The sequence below is a fragment of the Suncus etruscus genome, chromosome 2 (genome assembly GCF_024139225.1).
Source record: "Suncus etruscus isolate mSunEtr1 chromosome 2, mSunEtr1.pri.cur, whole genome shotgun sequence".
Lineage (NCBI taxonomy): Eukaryota > Metazoa > Chordata > Mammalia > Eulipotyphla > Soricidae > Suncus > Suncus etruscus.
Genome location: NC_064849.1, coordinates 40812196 through 40828691, shown reverse-complemented (window position 1 = coordinate 40828691; position 16496 = coordinate 40812196). Strand labels below are relative to the sequence as shown.

The following is a 16496-nucleotide window of genomic DNA, read 5'->3' as shown; positions in this document are numbered from 1 at the left end:
GTCCTCCAGGAGTGATTCCTGAGAGCAGTACCAAGAGTAACCCCTGAGGGGCTAGAGCCGTGGCACAAGCAGTAGGGTATTTGCCTTGCATGTGCTAACCTAGGACAGACTGCAGTTCGATCCCCTGGTGTCCCATATGGTCTTCCAAGCAAGGAGCGATTTCTGAGCATATAGCCAGGAGTAACCCCTAAGCATCACCGGGTGTGGCTCCAAAAGAAAAAAAAAAAGAGTAACCCCTGAGCACTGCCAGGTAAATGTGGACTCAAAACAAACAAATAAAAAAAATACAAAAACGGGGCCAAAGTGTTAGCACAGAAGTAGGGCCTCTGCCTTGCACACACTAGCTTAGGACAGACTGTGGTTTGATCCCCTGGCATCCCATATGGTCCCCCTAGCCCAGAGTGATTTCTGGGAGCATATCCAGGAGTAATTCCTGAGCATCACTAGGTGTGACCCAAATCCCTCCCTTCCCCCCCACCATAAAAAAAGGCCAGAGAATAGTGCAGTGGGTAAGACTCTACCTTGCATGTGGCTGACTAAGGTTTGATCCTTGACATCACAAAATGTCCTGAGTCTAGCCAGGAGTGATCCCTGAGCACAGGATCAGATGAAAGCCCTAAACACAGCCAGATGTGGCCCCTAAACAAAAAAAAAAAAAAAACACCAACAATAGAGCTTGCATATGACCAGCAATTTCACTTCTTGGCTTCAACTCTCAAACACAAAAACATTAATTCAAAAGATATTTACACTTGTATTCATTTCAATATAATAGCCAGTGTTCAATATAATAGCCAGAATTCAGAAACAACCCAAATGTCCAATGACAGATGGCTAATAAGACAAGAAATTGTAAACTAAAAAGATACTGGCAAGACTGAAAAAGAACTCCAGATGTGAGAGCAAATGCTGGTCTTAGCATATAGAGAATGACTAAATATTGGCAACTACAGAATAAAAAATCTAACCCTGGCAGAATTTTAAAGATCAATAAATCATACGCTCGAAATAAAAAAGACAAGAAGTTGAGGTTCATGGGGCTGAAGGGTTGGATTAGGGTGTTGTGTGTTGCAAGTCAGCCCCTGAAGAGGTTGACTGATGGCGGGATGGAGGATGAGGTCTTTCCCCTCCAGCTCGGAGCACGCATCTGCCACCCTGTCCAGCCGACGGTTCTGAGGTGAAACGGCGGGTAAACAGCTCGCAGACAGTCAGTCTTGTGGAAATATTAGCTTTATTCGGTGGATAAGACTGAAGTCCAAAGACTCAGCATCAGTTCTAGCCAAAAGCCTCTCGCCTTCCACAGACCCTTGTTTTTATCCCCCAGAATCAGGTACCATCCAATGGTGGGATCAGATACCACTCAATGGTGGAAGCAGAATCAGGTACCACCCTAGGGTGGGAGCAGAATGCCAGGTCACACCCTAGGGTAGGGCACAATCACCAATCAGGGTAGAGTCAGTAACATAATAATCCCCTAAAATATTTACATACACAACACTTGTGTTGCATGTAGCTAGCCTAGGTTCAATTTAAGGCATTCCATGTGGTTTACAAGCACCTCTAGGAGTGATTCCCAAGTGCAGAGCCAGAAGTAACCCCTGAGTATCACTGAGTATGTCCATCCCCAAAAGTTGTGGCACATACATATAGGGAATACAATGCCACTGTAAAAAAAAAAAAAAAAAAAAAAGATGAAATTTTGCAGTTCCAGAACTTGAATGGGGGCATCATTTTAAGTGAAGTAAATCAGAAGATGTACAAATTCTGAATGCTCGTATCTGTGTTGTACAGAGGGGGCGAAAGTGTGTGTGGGGGTGGGGGGGAGAAGGAACAGTATGGAATGATGACTCACCCTAGGCCTTGAATTACAAAGTTGAGATTACCAAACCTGGAGGTGGAAGTTAAAGTATAAGAGAATGAAGAGGCAGACCAGGCCAATTAGAAGTAATATAATGATGATAGTGGTTGAGTATCTTTTTTTTTTTTTGGTTTTTGGGCCACACCCAGCGGTGCTCAGGGGTTACTCCTGGCTGTCTGCTCAGAAATAGCTCCTGGCAGGAGGCATGGGGGACCATATGGGACACCGGGATTCGAACCAACCACCTTAGGTCCTGGATCGGCTGCTTGCAAGGCAAACACCGCTGTGCTATATCTCCCGGCCCAGTGGTTGAGTATCTTAAGCACATTAGAGGTCCTGTGGTTCAGTAACTGTGTACATCTAAACCATAAACATTAACAATATTGTAATGATGTTATCTAAACCATTAAGAAATTTCTTCTCAGTATTAAATATAAACAATTTTAGCATTCCATGGGAGCAGTCTTGAATGCAATGAATGCAGATCTTAATAAGCAAGATGTCTTGAGGCTAAGGACCAAAGGAAGAAATATACTGAAAAGCACTCTGCCATAAAAACTCAGATTCCAGGGCCAGAGAGATAGCATGGAGGCAGTGTGTTTGCCTTACCTGCAGAAGGTGGATGTTTCAAATCCCGGCATCCCATATGGTCCCCCAAGCCTGCCAGGAGCGATTTCTGAGCATAGAGCCAGGAGTAACCCCTGAGCACTGCTGGTGTGACTCAAACACAAAAACAAAACCCTTATATTTCTCTGCAGCAGTCTTTTGTTTGTTTTTATTTTTGTGTCACACACATGATGCTCATGAGTTTTCCCTGCCCCTGTGCTCAGGGATCTCCTCTGATGAGCTTGGGGGACCATATGGGATTGAACCCTAGTTAGCTACCTGTAAGGAAAATGCCCTAGCCACTCTACTATTGATTTGGCCCCCGAATCACAGATTGTTGTTTTTTTTTTTTAATAATTTTAATTTTTTACCAAAGTGGATTACAAATCTTTCACAGTAATATTTTAGGTACTTAGTGACATTGAATCATTTCCACCACCAATATTGTCCTCCCTCTACCCCTCTGAACCATAGTTTTTTATTTTTATTTTTATTTTTATTTGAGGGATGGCCACACCTGGTGCTGTCCAGTGCTTAATCCTGTCTCTGCACTCAGAAATTATTCATGGCAGAATCAGGGCATTTTAGGAAGTACTTGAGATTGAACCTGGGTCAGTCATATGCAAGTTAGCGCCTTGCCCAATGTGCTATTGCTCTGCCCTTGTGTTTTTATTTTGGGGGGTTGTTTTGGGGCCAACCTGGCAGTCCTCAGGGGTTACTCCTGGTATTACACTCAGGAATCACTCTTGAAGGACTCAGGGAACCATATAAGATGCAGGGATCAAAGTTGGGTCAGCCATGTGCAAGGCTGTACTTGCTTACCTTACTTACTATACTATCTCTCTAACTCCTGGTTTTGCATGTTTTTATATCTAACAGAATCACACCATATGTATTCTTCTGAGATCTGCGTTTTATTTTAACCCAATATTATATGCCTGAGATTAATTCAGACATGTCAAGAAATAAATCTATTAATGGGCTGTAGCAATGGGTAGGGTATTTGCCTTGCACGTACCTGACCCAGGTTTGATCCCTGGCATCCCATATGCTGCCCCTCAGCACTGCCAGCAGATATTCCTGAACACAGAGCCAGTAATAACCTCTGAGCATGCCAGGTGTGGCCAAAAATCCAAAAAAGATATTTTTTCATTGCTCTTGTACTTTATTCTCTGAAATTTTCAAAATGTATTTATTCTTTGTGCTATTAAAGGATACCTACATTCTTCCTGGTTTTATTTTTTTAAGTAATAATATTTATATATATTGGTTTTGAGGCCACACCCGGTGATGCTCAGGATTTACTCCTGGCTATGCGCTCAGAAATCGCTCCTGGCTTGGGGGACCATATGGGATGTCAGGGGATTGAACCGTGGTTCGTCCTAGGTCAGCTGCATGCAACGCAAACTCCCTATTGCTGCGCCACCACTCCAGCCCCAACTAATAAATTTTTTTCAAAGCTTTCTTTATTGAGTGATAAAGCTCTCCAAAAATTAGTTGTGTGTACCAGCCCAGAGCATTTAGTAATGAATTTTTTATTGAATCACCATTACATTAAGTTACTACGTTGTTCATGATTGAGTTTCAGTCCTATAGTGTTCCAACACTTATCCCTTCTCCAGTTCATGTTTCGGGACAAGGGCCTAAAACATTGGCAGAATTAGATGACTACTGGCCCTCGTTTTACTTCAATAGCACGATTTGTTTAAGACCTAGTCCACTCCTGATGGCACTGGCCCTGATCATTGTATGTCTGATACCCAACTATGAAGAACTTTGTAAATCACAATGGTTTCAATAAAATGTTAAAAAAGGGCCCGGAGAGATAGCACAGCGGCGTTTGCCTTGCAAGCAGCCGATCCAGGACCAAAGGTGGTTGGTTTGAATCCCGGTGTCCCATATGGTCCCCTGTGCCTGCCAGGAGCTATTTCTGAGCAGACAGCCAGGATTAACTCCTGAGCATCGGCCGGGTATGGCCCAAAAACCAAAAAATAAATAAATAAATAAATAATAATAATAATAAAATAAAATAAAATGTTAAAAAAATCAAAATAAAAATAAACAGCCGGGGTCAGCGAGGTAAGGTGTGTGCCTTGCAAGCGCTAGCCAAGAAAGGACCACGGTTCGATCCCACGGAGTCCCGGCGTCCCATATGCCCCCCCACCCCCCCAGCCAGGAGCAATTTCTTTTTTTTTTTTTTCTTCTTTTTTTTTTTTTTTGGTTTTTGGGCCACACCCGGCGGTGCTCAGGGGTGACTACTGGCTGTCTGCTCAGAAATAGCTCCTGGCAGGCACGGGGGACCATATGGGACACCGGGATTCGAACCAACCACCTTTGGTCCTGGATGGGCTGCTTGCAAGGCAAACGCCACTGTGCTATCTCTCCGGGCCCTCAATTTCTGAGCGCTTAGCCAGGAGTAACCCCTGAGCATCAAACGGGTGTGGTCCGAAAAACCAAAAAAATAAAAAATAAACAGCCAAAAAAAAATGGACTTAGTCCACTCTCTATAGGAACTTGTTTCTTAGAGAATACTCTCAGCAGATGGACGACATGTCTTTATTGAAAATATTCAGAATGGGGCCGGAGAGATAGCACAGCGGTGTTTGCCTTGCAAGCAGCCGACCCACAGCCTTAAGGTTCCCATATGGTTCCCCCGTGCCTGCCAGGGGCTATTTCCAAAAATAAAAATAAAAAAAAAAAAAAAGAAGAAGAAGAAAATACACAGAATATCAGTTGTGGTATAGACATCAGTGAATGCTTGAAGAATAGGGTGGCTATATTCCAATATAACTTGATTAAATACTAAAATTTGGGACCTGAGGATAATACAGTGGGTTAGGCATTTGCTAGCCTTGGATGTAGCAGAAATGGGTTTGGTCTCTCGAATCTTATGTGGCTCCCCTGACCATGCTTCCCCCCACCAGTAGTGATCCCTGAGCATAGAGACAGGAGCACAGCTGAGTATTCTTCCCCAAACAAAATGAGAAACAAACCAAGAACGAAAACAAAACTGAAATTTTATTTAGCACTTTCATTTTCCTCTTGATTTTGTTAAACTAAACATGCCCTGCATGTGGCTGATCTATGTTCGAGCTTCAGCATCCCATGTGGTCCTGGAGCACTACTAGGAGTGATTCCTGAGTGTAGAACAAGGAGTAATGATCATTCCCCAAGTGTGGAGCCCATAATAAAAATGCCCTGTAACAGGTGTCAGATGATGTTTACCACCAGGCTGACTAGTGGGCATGCGTTTTCAATAAAATAGACATGTACACATAAAAATGTATATGTAGGGGCCGGGAAGGTGGCGCTAGAGGTAAGGTGTCTGCCTTACAAGCGCTAGCCAAGGAACGGACCGCGGTTCGATCCCCCGGCGTCCCATATGGTCCCCCCAAGCCAGGGGCGATTTCTGAGCACATAGCCAGGAGTAACCCCTGAGCGTCAAACGGGTGTGGCCCAAAAACAAAAAAAAATGTATATGTATATAAACATCTATTACATATTCACAACATTCTTTTTTTTGGTTTTGTTTTTGGTCACCTGGCTACGCTCAGGGATTACTCCTGGCTCTATGCTCAGAAACCGCTCCAGGCAGGCTCGGGGGACCATATGGGATGCCGGGATTCGAACCACCATCCTTCTGCATGCAAGGTAAATGCCCTACCTCCATGCTATCTCTCTGGCCCCAATATTCACAACATTCTTATGAATAATTTTCTGTGCTGGAGTCAATTGGAAAGGGCAAAAACCTCAATAAATATTAATAAAATATGGTAATATATTCATTTATACTCATAAATGTGGCAATATTTACATCATTACATTATACTAGACTATATTATAATGACCATATATTATATATTATGTAATACATTATTATATTTCACACATTATATATTAATGCCTATACATATAACAATAGTACACATATAACAAAATATAATCATGGGGCCGGAGAGATAGCATGGAGGTAAGGCATTTGCCTCACATGCAGAAGGTCTGCGGTTCGAATCCCGCCATCCCATATGGTCCCCTGAGCCTGCCAGGAGCGATTTCTGAGTGTAGAGCCAGGAGTAACCCCTGAGTGCTGCCGGGTGTGACCCAAAAACCAAAAACCAAATAAAAAAAACCCCAAACAAAAAACAAAAAATATATAATCATAATATCTACAACCTATAATCATATAACAATATATAATATATGATAATATTATATTTATATATTTATAATTTGGTAATATTTATATTAATAATATAGGTAATAGTGCTTAGAAATATACATGCATATAAGTAAATATATACATACACAATAAGTAAATAAACATACACATATAAGTAAAATCCATCCAGCCATATATAATATCATCATAATATATGTTCTATGACATCATGTATCATAAGTTTATATTATATATAATATTATTATATATACCATTATATTATTAATATATAACAACATAATATATATTTATATAACATATAAATATATAATATATTAATATTATATCAATAATATACAATGTATTATATATAAATATATGTATATATAGCTATATAAATACATATATTTATATATAAATATATAATATATTCACATTATATTTATCTATTTATAATTTGGTAATAATATGTCATAATACTTTAGTAATAGAAGTCAGTATACCCACTGGTGATCGATTACCAGCCGTCGAATCGGACACAGCTCAGACCGCCCGGCCCACCCCGTCGTGCACCCCGAGTGCGCAGCGATCCGCCACCCCGGGGAACCAACCCCGTGCTCGTGTCGAGCGCAGGCGGCGCCCGGCGCACAATCTGGGCCCTCGCGGCGCTCCGTCGGTGCGGGCGGCGCGGGCGGGAGGCCAGAGCGCTTCGAGCGAGCGGACGGTCCGGCGGCTGCGCCATGGCGGACGCGCAGCTGTTCGGCGTGGCCGAGGAGCGCAGCGGCCACTGCGCCGTGGTGGACGGAAACTGCCTCTACGTGTGGGGGGGCTACGTGGTAAGGGAAGGGCCAGGAGCGGCCTGACGGGCCGGCCTGGCCTGGCCTGGCGCCGGGGCCCCGGGCGAACGGACGGACGGACACCCGGTGCCTAAGGTTCGGTCCGCCGATGCTGCCGCTGGTCCAGCCCCGAGTCCCAGCCGCGGGCCTCTCCGCTCCGCTCCGCACCCGTTGCTGTGGGATGGATCCCTGAGTTTGACCCAACGCGCAGACTGCAAAGCACCGAGGACAGGACGCCGCTTGCTTGCTTCTCTGTTGGGGTTGGGGCCCCCTCTTATTCTTCTCTCCTAGTGATTCCAGATAGCGAAGTCAGTGAAACCCTTAGACTAGCACTTTTCAGTTACGTTTCTGTTCTGATGAGTGAGTAATAAGCAATCCTCCCGTTGAAAATAAGACTTATATAGTCTTATTATATTATTATTATTATTATTATTATTATTATTATATAGTTTGTTTAAAACTTCCTAATCACAACATTTCAACACTTGGGGTCATGGGATTATCGAGTTGTGGGTTCTCCAGCTGGACAAATCATTTGTTCAGGAATATATATGCTTAGAACCCCTTTGGTGGACGGATGATGAAAGACCAAACAAACAAACCTAAAAAGTAAAAGCAGTCTGGAAGTTCTAGGGAAAGTAGAACCACGACTGTTTCTCTTATTATGTGTGATGTAACCCATTGATTGAGTCACTCTGAAATAAAGTACTTACTGTCTGTTCTACGTGATCATCACATTCAGGTTGGTTCTAGAGGTTTTGATCGTCTGGTTAGTGCAGAATGAGGATGGGAGAATGAAAACTAGCTTTTGAGTGCCTACTATACCTGGCAAATGTTAGGAAGGGTTTTATCCCCCATCTCAATATAAAACATACCATACACTGTAAGTAATAGCCTTATTTTTAAAATGAGACAGATGAGTCACTGAATAGGAACAAGTTAAATGACCATTTGACTTAAGGAGTAGCAGGTTCCAATCTAACTATATTGGATTTCTGAACTTTTTTTTTTTTTTTCTTCTTCAGATAACCAGGTTAGGGAGCGATTTCTTGTCCTCTAGTATTTGCACCACTTATATTGATGAAGATATAGTCTGGATATGTTGGTGGTTTGTGCAGATAAAATATTTTGACCTTTTTTGAAGTCACTTGAAATGTAGAGGTTCAAGCTTCATCTGCTACAGTGATTCTTAATATTGTAAAAGTTAAGTGGGAAAAATTTTCATTTAAAATGACTCCTTAAGGAGCCGGAGAGATAGCATGGACGTAAAGCGTTTGCCTTGCATGCAGAAGGTCCGTGGTTCGAATCCCGGCATCTCATATGGTCCCCCAAGCCTGCCAGGAGTGATCTCTGAACATGGAGCCAGGAATGACCCAAATGCCAGGTGTGACCCAAAAACTAAAAAAAAAAAAAAAAGTAAAATAAAATGACTCCTTAAGAGTTCATATCTGGTTACTATATAGAGTTTCTTTGGATCCATAAATTAAATGTCTGAGTTTTTGTTTGAGTTTGGATCACATTCAGTGGTCCTAAGGGTTTACCCCTAGCTCTGTTGAGAGATCATTTCTGACAAGATTGAAGGAACAATATGGGGTACTGAGGATCTAACACTACTCGCTGCTTGCATGACAAGTGCTTTACCTCTGTACTATTTCTCCAGCTTGAAAAAAAATTCAGATTTTTTTTTATCACACCCATCAGTGCTCAGAGGTTACTCCTGACTCTGCACTCAAGAATCACTCCTGCCAGGCTTAGAGGAAGCATACTGGATAGCAGGGATCTAACCCAGGCTGGCTGTGTACAAGGAAAAAACTTGCTGTGCTATTTCTCTAACCCCCCAAATCTGAACATTTTACATCTAAGTTTAATAATAAAAGGATGTGATTGATAAGAGATGCAAAGTCTTCAGGTCATTGTCATTGCATATAAATACTTTTTCCCCTAATATTTTTATCTCCATGATTGGCGTGTTAGAAAGGACCGCACAGATTTAGATCAAGTCTATTACTTTTTAAATTCCAAGAATCATTGTGGCCAGAAGTCAGGCTCAGGTACACCACAGAAGTAGGGAAGCACTCAGTGAATTGCTTCTCACTTTAGGGAAGATGGAAATACAGGAGTATTGTCATGGGAGCGATAATTCAGTGAGTGAGGTTCTCACCTTCCACATTGCCAAGCCAGGTTCAGTCTTTGAACTGACTATGGTTCTCTGAGCACAAAGCCAGAAGTAAGCCCTGGGCACCACTGGTTGTGACCCAAAAACAAACAAATGAAATGAGGGCCCAGGATAATACTTTCTTGGCGATGCAGTTTCCTTGCCTACCAGTCCAACACTACTCTCTATTCCCCCTTTCCCCCCTGCTCCTTCCAAGTGGCTAATATGGACACACTAAACACCTATCTGCTTGGCCTGGGAATTAACCTCTGCCAGCATTTAGACAGGAATGAAAGTGAACTCTGGGTCTCAGAAACATGAGTGACTTTTAAATGCTAGGTTCTTTTTTTTTAAGCCAGTCAAATTGAGCAGTGGGGAGGTTATATACCAACTTTTGTAATATTAATGTTAATAAGTTCTGATAAACCACTGCCATCAGACCAGCCTAAATGCTTTTTTATCTTTATCTGCTGGTAGGAAACCATTTAAAAACAGCATGTTGGGGCCGGAGAGATAGCATGGAAGTAAGGTGTTTGCCTTGCATGCAGAAAGTCAGTGGTTCGAATCCCAGCATCACATATGGTCCCCCGAGGTTGCCATGAGTGATTTCTGAGTGTAGAGCCAGGAGTAACCCCTGAGCATTGCTGGGTGTGACCAAAAAAAAAAAAAAACAAAAAAACAACAGCATGTTGATAAATGAGAAATATACCCAAAAAAACAAAGAGAGCATTGTAAAGATAACATACCTAAGGCATGGGTCTGAGGCATGTTCTGCAAGACTTATTTCTACTTTGTCTTAGAACAAGAGTTTTTCAAAGTTGTTGAGCAACTAAGGGGGAAGACTGCATATTGAGTACAGACAGTATGATCTAGGTAGTCCTAAAGTTGTGCCTGTGTATAAAGACTCATACATTGCATGCATAATCAGCATTTTATTGAATCTAGAGATGTGTGAATTAATGTGTATTTTTTGCTTGCTATGGGGAAAAGTAAAATCAGGAACAGAGTTCTGTTCACTTAGATGCTTCAGTAACTGGCTTTCCAAACTCCTGTCTGTATCAGGAAGTTGGTAACCTCAGGGATCCTTGGTTTGGGCTCTCAAGACCCTTTTTTTCCTTCAGTTGCATGAGATGGTCCTTTTATCCCCCTGATAACAGTTTTACATCCTATTTCTCCTACCTCATTATCAACAGTTAAAATATAAGTGGAAGAAAAGAGAGTGGAAGACTGAAAAAGAAGAAATGTTATATATAGAAAAAAATCTCTTTAGTGATTTTTTTTTTGATTCAGATTCTTCTGAATAGAAGATAGCTAAAAGATCATAGAATCTGGGAATGATGCAATAGTAAGTTGTAAAGAATATGGTCACATGATTCTATATTACATTCTTTAAATAACTTTTTTATCATTAACTCATATAAGCATATAAGTTAGAGGTAGTGGTAACTGGTTATTGTAATAAATACTTCAGGGCTGTGTGTAGAACTATATGAGGCCTCTTAATAGGGAAACCACCTCCCTTTCTGTTTTTAGCCACACCAGTTAAGGACTACCCCAAGCTCTGTGTTCTAGAATTTTTCCCACTAGTGCTCACAGGACTATGTAGTACTGGGGATTGAACCTGGGTCTCCTGTATGCAAAATATGTGTACAGACCTAGATCCTGAATTTTTTATTTCGGGGGGGCATACATATATCAGTGCCAGGCATTCTTCTAGCTTGAAGGAACATATGCAGTTGAATATAGGGATTGAACAGGGTCTGGCTCATGCAAGGCAAGCTCCTTATCCCCTGTACAGTCTCTCTGGAACACTATTTTAATTTTATTCCACAAGATTAGAGAGATAACATATGGATTACTGAACAATGAATAAATAGCCAGGCAATCTCTTGATGCAGCATTCCAAGACAGAAGACCACAGTTTCCTATTTTAAGTTTAGGAACTGAAAGACGGTAAAAAGCAAGATGAAGTTTGAAAAGATATCAAGTGATATATAACTATCTTAGTAGGGAACCACTGAAAGAATTTAAGTAGAATAGCCACAGGATCCATTTTTATAATATTCCTATAGTAAAGTTGTCCACATAAGGCTATTGGAATCAGACACTATTAAGATTTAGGATAATGTAATTGATCCTCTTTATGTGGTCATATACTAGGGCTTCTTCAGACATTACTGAACATTTTCTAAGGATTAGTAGAATGCCTTTCCACTTTGTATATTTGTACATGTAGGGAGGAGGGGGAAAGCTGATAGTTAACTTACTTTAAAATGTTAATTGCAATAAAATTATCTAAACCTCCATAGCATTATTTTTGTTTGTTTTGGAGTCACACCCGGCAGCGCTCAGGGGTTACTCCTGGCTCTATGCTCAGAAATTGCTACTGGCAGGCTCAGGACCATATGAGATGCCGGGATTTGAACCACCAACCTTCTGCATGCAAGGCAAATGCCTTACTTCCATGCTCTCTCTCTGGTCCCATCCATAGCGTTTTTTTTTTTTTTATCAATTGACATATAGCCTTATACTTTTTTTTTTTTTTTTTGCTTCTTACAGTGGACTTCAGATAGAAGGTGATAAGTGTTGTTTGGGCACATACATCATACCAGACATTGAGTTTAGTAGCTCACTGTTGCTCTGGATACTTTCTCAGCCATTTTCAGGACCTTTCTTGCAAGGGACCTCGACTAGCCTGGCTATCTGGATCACGTAATTACTTGCAGGTGGTACTGGAGTTTGAACTCTTGACTTTGCATTGCTTTGCAGGGGTCCTCAAACTTTTTAAACAGGAGGCCAGTTCACTGTCCCTCATACCATTGGAGGGTCTGACTTTAGTAAAAACAAAACTTATGAACGAATTCTTATGCACACTGCATATATCTTATTTTGCAATGAAGAAACAAAACAGATACAAATACAATATGTGGCCCGCGGGCCATAGTTTGAGGACCACTGCAAGTCATTTCCTGGGACCAGAGAGATAGCATGGAGGTAAAGCGTTTGCCTTGCATGCAGAAGGTCATTGGTTCAAATCCCGGCATCCCATATGGTCTCCTGAGACTGCCAGGAGCGATTTCTGAGCATGGAGCCAGGAGTAACCGCTGAGCGCTGCCGGGTGTGACCCAAAAAACAAGCAAAAAAAAAAAAAAACCCAAAAAAAGTCATTTCCTTATGTCATATTCCTTAATCCTTTATGGGGATTAAAAAAAACAAAATATTGGGCCCGGAGAGATAGCACAGCGGCGTTTGCCTTGCAAGCAGCCGATACAGGACCAAAGGTGGTTGGTTCAAATCCCGGTGTCCCATATGGTCCCCCGTGCCTGCCAGGAACTATTTCTGAGCAGACATCCAGGAGTAACCCCTGAGCACCGCTGGGTGTGGCCCAAAAACCAAAAAAAAGGAAAAACCAAACTATTCTCCTTATTTCATGCAATGGCACTGGGTTTGGAATTCTTTTTTTTTTTTTTTTGGTTTTTGGGCCACACCCTGTGACGCTCAGGGGTTACTCCTGGCTATGCGCTCAGAAGTTGCTCCTGGCTTAGGGGACCATATGGGACGCCGGGGGATCGAACCGCAGTCCGTCCAAGGCTAGCGCAGGCAAGGCAGGCACCTTACCTCTAGCGCCACCGCCAGGCCCTGGGTTTTGAATTCTTTTTTTTGTTTGTTTGTTTGTTTGTTTTTTTTTTGTTTTTGGGCCACACCTGGCACTGCTCAGGGCTTCTTCCTGGCTGTCTGCTCAGAAATAGCTCCTGGCAGGCTCAGGGTGCCATATGGGACACCGGGATTCGAACCAACCACCTTTGGTCCTGGATCGGCTGCTTGCAAGGCAAACGCCGCTGTGCTATCTCTCTGGGCCCCGGTTTTGAATTCTTGACCTTTCTGAACTCCTTAAAAATTCTTGAATTGCTATTTTAACACTACATTTAGAGGTCAGAAATATGGTACAGGGATTAAGGCCCATGCCTTGCATACGATTGACCCTAGTTTGATTCCTGGCACTGCCTATGATCTCTCAAGTACTAATAACAACCCCTGAGCACTGCCAGATGCGGCCCCCAAGCCCTTCCTAACTGTAATTATTTAAATTATTATTTTTGTTTTGTTTTGTGCTGTGCTATGTTCAGGACTTGATCCTGGCTCTGTCTCTCCAGACAGGCTTGGGGGACCAAAGGGTCGCCAGGGATGGATGCTGGTTTAGCTAGTTGTATGTATTCTATTGTTCTAGCCCTAAAATTATTTTATAGATTCTCAGAAAAATTGACAGATTTAATTTATGTAAGAATTTGTTTTAACCACTAAATGTTATTATTATCTTTTTTTTTGGTTTTTGGGCCTCCCTGGCTGTCTGCTCAGAAATAGCTCCTGGCAGGTACGGGGGACCACATGGGACACCAACCACATTTGAACCAACCACATTTGGTCCTGGATCAGCTGCTTGCAAGGCAAACGCCACTGTGCTATCTCTCCGGGCCCTATTATTATCATTTTGGGAGTGAAACTCACTGATGCTCAGAATCCACACAGAGAGCTGGGATTCCAATAGCAATGCCCTTTCACTGAGCCACGTCCATGGTTTAACAGTTGATATGTATGGGTGTGTGCCAGGAATTACCATAAACCTATGGCCACACATATAACATAAGTGCTGTACCATTTGGTCACATCTCTAGCTTGTTCCAATCCTTTATCCCTTAAGTTTTTTTTACTTCAAGATCTGCATTGTCATTTTAACAAGTTAAATTTTTGTCATCCACAGATTATATATTTTATGAATACTTAATATCATGCCTTGTATATAGTAGGCACTCAAGAAAATACTAACTGAAAGTGATAATGTGACTACTTCCCCTTTCTCAAAATTCCCTTATCAGGTTTATTTGTCCTGAGTCTTTTTCTTGAGGTTCATGTACTGCTATTTTGTATTCTTTTTTTTTTTTTTTTTTTTTTTGTTTGTTTGTTTTTTGGGCCACACCCGGCGGTGCTCAGGGGTTACTCCTGGCTGTCTGCTCAGAAATAGCTCCTGGCAGGCACGGGGGACCATATGGGACACCGGGATTCGAACCAACCACCTTTGGTCCTGGATCGGCTGCTTGCAAGGCAAACGCCGCTGTGCTATCTCTCCGGGCCTGCTATTTTGTATTCTAAAAACTTCTTTTTTCCACTTTCTCTTAGAAAATTCCCCTTTCTTTTGATTGGTTTTACTTTATATTAAAATTCTTGAGCCTGTTAATCATTTTAATAGCATTTTTAGTGCAGTTTCTCCATTGTAATGAACTTATTGTTATTGTGTACTCGATAAACATAATTTTATGTATTTGTTTTAGTCTATTGAAGACAATGAAGTATATTTGCCTAATGATGAAATTTGGACCTATGATATAGATAGTGGGTTGTGGTAAGTAATTTTAAACTGTAGAATATCTGATATATCTATGATAATATTTTTTGTAAACTGAAGGGAATTTAGGATGATACTTAGACCACACTGCAACATTTATTGTCCCCCCCTTTTAGTGTTTTACTGTCTTTGACATATTCCTCTACTCCTGTCCTTTCTCCATTTTTTTTCATTTTTGTTTTTGGTTCACAACGAGTGGTACTCAGGGGTTACTCTGGCTCTGCATTCAGAAGTTACTCCTGGTGGTGTTTGGGAGTCAGAGGAACATATGAAATGTCAGAATCAAACGTGGGTCAGCCACATGCACAGTAAGCCCTACCTGCTGTAGGTACCTGCTGTACCTATCACTTTGATTTTTTAAATACATGTTAAATATATTTTCTTTTACTTTTTATACATTTCTCTCTCCATTTTTTATACATTACCTTTCCTCTCAATACTAAGGCTATCTCTGAAAGCTGTTTTTTCCACTAAGCAGTTCTTGTTTCTGGTGACAATAGAATAATTTTTGTCATTTTTTCCCAGTAGGTTGAAAAATCTTTACCATGAATCTTAAAGTTTTTTCAGTATTAACTACCATTACATGTCAGTTGTAATTGTCAGCAGTATTTATTGAAAAATAATCATGGAAGTGAAAGGGAGTTTTAATTTGCTTTCTGGAATTACAGGATTTCATGTTATTCTTGCTGCAGGACAATGCATCTAATGGAAGGAGAACTCCCTACCTCCATGTCAGGAAGTTGTGGTGCTTGCATTCATGGAAAGCTGTACATTTTTGGCGGATATGATGACAAAGGATACAGCAATGGCGTAATATTTTCTTTCAATTCATGAGTGAACAAAATGTAGTGTTTACTGTATCATTTCATCTCACACGTTTGCAAATACTTGAAAAGTAGACATACAGAAATATTTAGCTTATGACTAAGGGATTAAAGATAGAGTAAAAATACAGTTTTGCTCTTCTGTGTCTCTTTCAGATTTAAGTATACAATTAATTAAGATAAACAGATCAAGAGCATAATTGGAAATGACCTGTTTCAGGATGTTTTGAATGTTACTTTTACATCTAAAACAATATGACATTAACTATAATATTTTACCTTTAAAAAGGAAAAAGAGATAGTAATAATTTTTGTATTTAAAATTTCTTTGATACAAATTTAATTTTGAAGTACCCTCTGCTAAAAGTCTTCTCTTTTAAAAGCTTTATTTCGTTAATTTGCGAACAAGAGATGAAACCTACATTTGGGAAAAAATCACCAATTTTGAAGGACAGCCACCTACACCACGTGATAAACTTTCCTGCTGGGTATACAATGACAGGTATGCAAAATCTCATTAACTACATTCAGTTATAACTCCTGAAAAAGAACCATATCATAGAAATCACTCCTAGCAGGTTCAGGAGACCATTTGAGATGCCAGGAATCAAAACCTGGTCCATCCTGGGTTGGCCACATGCAAGGCAAATGCCCTAC

At 41.1% G+C, this 16496-nt stretch overlaps 1 protein-coding gene across 1 annotated transcript in view; it reads left to right on the top strand.

Annotated features, from left to right (window-relative positions):
* Positions 1–15707: 15707 nt before the first annotated feature.
* Positions 15708–16496, top strand: part of KLHDC1 (kelch domain containing 1) — a 36555-nt gene continuing 35766 nt past the window's right edge. Inside the window, exons 1-2 of the mRNA XM_049767434.1 lie at positions 15708–15825; positions 16223–16341. Coding sequence (XP_049623391.1) covers positions 15712–15825; positions 16223–16341 — 233 coding nt within the window. The 5' untranslated portion in view covers positions 15708–15711. The remainder of the gene's footprint in view (positions 15826–16222; positions 16342–16496) is intronic.